General features: G+C 47.9%; 1 protein-coding gene across 1 annotated transcript in view; it reads right to left on the reverse strand.

Annotated features, from left to right (window-relative positions):
- PCP4 (Purkinje cell protein 4) overlaps window positions 1-4,850 on the reverse strand; it is a 52,634-nt gene extending 47,784 nt beyond the window's left edge. The window contains exon 1 of the mRNA XM_068687755.1: window positions 4,745-4,850. Within this exon, the coding sequence (XP_068543856.1) occupies window positions 4,745-4,753 (9 nt within the window). The 5' untranslated portion in view covers window positions 4,754-4,850. The remainder of the gene's footprint in view (window positions 1-4,744) is intronic.
- Between the last annotated feature and the right edge of the window lie 1,150 nt (window positions 4,851-6,000).

Below are 6,000 nucleotides of genomic sequence, written 5' to 3' on the forward strand. Positions count from 1 at the left end.
ACATGATTCTTTCTAAGGAGTGCATCTGCCAGCTTCACCAAATTAAGGAGATTAACTTCCAACCTCATTTCTAAGTGCTATTTTAGAAAATGCCTTATCCCACTGAATCCACTCTGATGGAAGGAGTGGGCAAAATGACAGATAAAAACTTATTGTTCTCCCTTCTTCCTCCTCTCTTGAGCTGCAATTCACCACCCAGCTAATAAATAGATCTGAGCTAAAATTAAAAACTGATGTTCATGCGCCTTCCCTATCCCACCCCCATCCTACAACAGCTGCAGAGTTTCCTCCTCAACCCTGCCGTGCTCTTGCTGCGCTTCAGAGCTATGCAGCTGTGTAGCTGTTGTGGTTATACCCTCAGTGAAGCTGGCAGTTTAACAGCTGGGGGTCTCCACACTATCTGAAAAAAATACATACAGAAGGGTGTCATCTTCCCACACACACCACGGAAGTCTAGCTTGCTCAGATACCCCGCAGGACTGCAAGCACCTCAGAAGAGAACAATAGCTGCTTTAACTAACATGGCATATTGTCCCCCTACAAACACAAGTTTTGGGATTTACTGCTATCAGGATTACTGGTGCTACAATCTTCACTTCAGTATTTAAATGCATCTGGTCCCAAAACCCAAGACCCCACAAGTCTTCCACCATTTCAATGGAATATATTAAGCCACATCCAGGAGAGCAATCTATGAAGTTTTCCCACTTAACTACCTGATCCAGCTACAGTTTCAGGCAGAAACCTCCACGTCTGCCTAGTGTTTCATTCTTGGCCACATTCCTCTCCTTCTGTAACAGCCTCTTGGCGAGAGTGCTTGTCTGGAGGGATGGAAACATACTCCAGGTTCTCCCTCAACCTGGAAGGAAGCAGACACCCTATGCTGCTCCGCCAAACTGGGGGCATGCCCACACCACCAGTTTTGAAGACAGCCACAGAAACTGCCTTGGTGGCAAGTGCCTCTTCCCACCCCAAAGGTGGGTGAAGCTCAGATTTCAAAGAAGTCTTTGACCCCTGTGTAATGGCACATCGCGTTTCCAGTGATGCCTCCGTCTTTGCTGATTTGACTGCCTGGGTACCTACCTGAAGGTTATCCAACCACCAAAATACACAAATTAAGTGCTTGGAGCTGCAGATGTGAGCCATTAGGCACATCCCATGAGATCTGAACTGACAACTGATGAGCCAGAAATACCCTGCACATCCCCATCACAGGTCACACAACCACGCACCCTTTGTGATCCTTTAGGAGGTGGACACAACGCAGCACTTGGTGCAGAATTCAAGAGCCCAGAGGGAATGTAAGACAACACAAAGGAGCTTGCTGCACGTCAAGGAGATGTACAAGCTGGGGTTGTCTGTATTCAAAGTGTGACAAAAAAGCATTTACACATGGATCAAGTCCCCAGCTGAGAGAGAGTGAGACTTATGAATTACATGTGCCCAGTGAATTGTACATGCCCCATTGCTTGGTGTCTGCTCCAGAAGACAAGCTGGAATATTCTTGCTGCTCTCTGGTAGAGAGACTGCTCCCCAGATATTCAGAGTTGCTGTCTCAAACCCTGCCTTAGGTGGGCACGTCAGCACCCTGGCAATCAGCAGAGCACTTCTGTCAGGTTGTGTAAGGCTTTTCCAAGGCATGTTCTTCCCCTAAGCCATGGGTGCCTGGGGCATGCGCTGATTAGGTATTTTTCCTGGATGGGTCTCCTGAAGCTAGGCACACAGATGATACATCGATGCTGAACTCTGCCCCTGCCCCAAGAATACCACTGCAACTCTTTAATTCTTAGGAAACACTTTAATATCAACAGGAAATAAATTCATCCAACAAGGCAGTCTTGTTACATGCGCTTCATCCCTAAACCACAGGCACAGCATCCAGGGCTGTTAACACCATATCACTTGCATGTGCTCCTTCCCAAGTCCAGATCCGACTCCAGAAGCCAGAGCCATTCAGTGAAGGAGGCAGGTGTGGCAATGAATGTTGTAAAAATGTTTGTGTGAAGTTGTAAAAATGCTTCTTGTGAGCCTTCATGTGAGAGGCACTGTCACCATGACCAGGCATCATATCCAGATCATCAGATAATTAAAATCACAGATAAGATGACAGGATTCATTGAGGTGAATCAAGCTAATGCCACTGTTGAGTCTAGACGCTCACTGGTGGTTGTGAATAGTGATTCGACATTCTTCTATCAACCCAGTACCCAAGATCACTTGCTCCAGTTCATCCTAAGCAACCGGAGATCTTTAATGGAAGTGCTGCACCTGTCTCCTAGATGCTCACTGACAGTAGCTGACATTTTACAGCATTGCCGTTCTCTCTAGGCTCATTAAAGATGAAGGAAAACACCTACAGACCTAGAGAAAAGGCTCCTCAGTTATCTGAGGACAGATTTTCCAAGTTACTTCATTAAGCACTGAAATGCATTTTTAGATGTTGAAGTTTGAGAAGCTTCCATGCAGCTAAGTGAACCATCTCCAGTTCACACCAAGATGCATCTAGCACTAAATATGTTTGGACACTTGCACAGTATTACTAGGTAAGCCCTTATACCTCAGCTTCCCTGGAACTATTTACAGTGCCAGAGCTTTGCCCGGCAGTCAGAGCATTTTAAACATTCAGACAAACTGCAGATGAAGTTGAAGTGTGGTTGTTGTTTTTATTTTCCTGTAGAAGAAAATTGTCCATCAGTTCTGAAAGGAGTTAGCTGCTAAAAAATAAAGTACTATAGTCAGATTAACAGCTGCTTTTTAATCTTTCTTCATCAGGAGACTGGTAATCACCGTCCATAAAGAGGAAATAAGTTAATTTAGCTGGAGGCAGTAAAATAAGAAACCATGCAAAGTCTCAGCAAGTAACTTCCAAGGGATCTGAAAGCTCCCTTCAGAGGCTTCTACAACTGCATTTTAAGTTCCACTCAAATCCTAACAGTTATTAGCACAAGCAAAAACCTTCTCACCATCTCAGCACCACTTTCAGATAATCTTTCCATGGCTCCAGAGGAACCCTTTTTAATCACTGTCCTCAGATTTTCTGACAGATTAGGACAGAGAAAAATCAAAATATTTTTCAGTTACAGCATTACAAGCAAAATCCACCAAAACCCCCATCAAAATACAGCAAACAGATGTCTAAGGAGCTTCTGCTGATCTTTTTTTGCCTCAGTATTCAAGCAGTCTTTCATACTGAGGTGGTTTGGACCAGTCCAGTTGCTTTCCCCTGCCCTTTAGAAACAGAATGGTCTTTTGAGTTAACAGCTGGCAGGCAAGCAACAGCAAGGAAGCTTTTCTTCACTGGAGCTGTGGGCGATAAACACTCCAATGTTATCTGTTGAATGACAGTGACGGTAGGACTGAAGACACTGACTGCACTCTTAAGTGTCATCTGTATGGGGCTTAGTGCTGCACCAGAGACATCATTTCTGGCTCTGGAGGTGTGCTGGGAATACTATTCTGTTAGGCACTGGGAAGTGCATTATGAATAGACAGCCCCTGTGCTGGGACTAGCAGCAATCTTGATGCTTATTGGGACTTACCTTGCAAAAGGAAGCGACATAACTCGAATTATCAAAGGGTAATCACTGAGCAAATACAGCCAGGCACAGGACTATAACCTAACTGTGCCTTGCACAGTTGCAGCAAGCACAGCAGCATCACGCTACCATTCCTCTTCAGATTTTTTTTTCCCCCAAAAAGCTGTCTTAAAGGAGTAGCCAACAGACGTGGCAAGAGTATAGTTACTTTAAAATCCTACTGCATGAACCCTATCCAGCTGACTCAAATGCAGCCAGGAGCAAGGAGAGGTCACGGAAAGCGTGCTGCATTACACCTGGACTCTCTGATCTCTGCAAGCAGCAGAAAAGCATGGTGAGGATTTCCTCCACGTTCCCCATTTAGCCTGACCTGCAGACCAAAAGGTAAGCTGCTCCTCACAAATCTCTTAGCCGGAGACCACGCTGCCACACTGCTCTCCATCTGCCTCAGGTTTACTCTTCGAGTCACTTACCTAAAAATACACCGAGTGTAACATCTGCACGGTAAGTACAGCCTGAACTTACTTGGCGTTGCTTTTTGCTTTCTGCAGGTTGCTAGGAAAGGAATATCCATTTGTTAAAGCAGCAGCAGGTCTCCTAGGGCAGGAGCTAGCCCCCAGAAATAGGTGCTGGATAAGGTGTAATTGTAGGTATCTCTCCTGATCCCCCCCAGAAAGGTGCACTAGAGAATTTGGGATTCCGCTAGCTGCCTCTGCCAGGCATCTGATCCACTGACTGTCAAGTAGCCATCCTGCCTGCATACACTTTTAAGAAAAAACACTAGTTTGCCCCAAGAATGCTTCCACTGAAAGGAAAAAAGCATGACATTTTTCAGCTTATTTATTTACAAACACGCCACCAGTTCTTTCACTCCTGGCACTGTTTGCATTTTTTCCCCTTAATTATAACCCTCCCCAGGACAACATTTACAAAGTTTGCACCAGCCACAAGCCGGGCATTTTTCCTCCATCACCCCACACAACTTACTCCCCACGCAAAGCCATAACCGCACCTTTTAAAGTACGGTTTTTTGTGGTTTTTTTTGCTAAGTTATCGCCCAGCGGTGCACATGCTCCTTCAAAGCATGAAGCACTGCACCGCTTCGTGCCTTGAAGGCGCACAGACACCTGTGGAGGCTCACTCACGAAGGGCTTCATCCCCCACAGCCGCGCACAGCCCGCACCCGACCCCTCCGGCCGCTCACCCACCTCGCTCATCTCGCCCGCGCCCCGCCGGCAGCACCCGCCCCGCACCGCGCCACGCCAAGCGCCCGCCGCCCCGCGCCGCCCTTTAAGAAGCGGCGCCGCGCGCCCGGCCCGCCCGGCCACAGCCAATGAGCGCCGCGCCCCGCGCCGAGCCCCCCTGCGCCCCCTCCCCTCCGCATCTCCCCCCTCCCACCCCCCCCGCCGCCATTTCGAGGGGCCGCGGCGCCCCCTGGTGGAGGCGGGGAGGGCGGGACAAAATGGCGGCGGGTGGAGAGGCTGGGGCTGGGACATGGGACATGGGACATGGGACATGGGACATGGGACATGGGACATGGGACTGGGGCAGTTTGCTCGCCGTCCTCAAGACGGGTCTCGAAGCTGGGGCTGCTGGCTTGGTGCCTGCCAGGCGCAGAGGGAGGCGAGGGGTGAGCTCCCCAGCCCGTGTGGCGGAGTGCCCTGATAATAATGTTAACTCCTCTCTGAGGTGAAGCGAGGAAAGTTTCAGGGCGCTGCGCTTCTCACCCGACTTTGTCCTCTCTTACGGCAGAGCTGGGTCAGCCACGGTGCGAGCCCCGCTGCCGTCGCTCTCAAAACCTTCACTGTTACTTCCTCGGGCTGCTTGCTAAAGAAGATGGAAAAGAGTGCTTTCGATAATTTTCTCAGAAAAAAAAAAATAAGTAAAACAAAACTTTGGAAATTATGCAGTTCCACTCCTGCATCCATCTTTTGATGGAGCACAATTACTATATTTGGCAATACACATTTCAGATGCTCTGACTCATGTATCTGTGAAGAAATATAGATTCAATTTGCTCTGGGAATGCACTCAACTCCCTCAAATTTCTCTCAAATCGATAAAAAGAAAAAAAGAAAAAAAAAAAGTTAAAGTGGCATTTTGGAGAGCCCTGGATTGCCAACCTTAGCACACCCAGGTTTTTTTACATTGCAGTAGCCTCTTCATCACAACCCATATCCAGAGCTGGCCTTGACGAAGGCAGCAGAAGAAATGTGGTGAGACCTTCCTGGAGGCCACCTTTACCTTTCACCACGCTACCTGCAGAAGCTCCGAGGCTGCAGGTTGTCCTTTGTGCACAGGATGGGGGACACGCGAGCCTTTGTACATCCATTCACTTAGACTGATAAATGTCTTTTCGTACAAACTGGCTGCCCAGACTTCTGGGCAGGAATTAAATGCTCAATTTTGATTTATCCATGCTCTGGAGAAACTTACTATTTCCCAGCAAGGTAAAAGCCATTGT

Source organism: Anas acuta, chromosome 1 (genome assembly GCF_963932015.1).
Source record: "Anas acuta chromosome 1, bAnaAcu1.1, whole genome shotgun sequence".
Taxonomy (NCBI): Eukaryota; Metazoa; Chordata; class Aves; order Anseriformes; family Anatidae; genus Anas; species Anas acuta.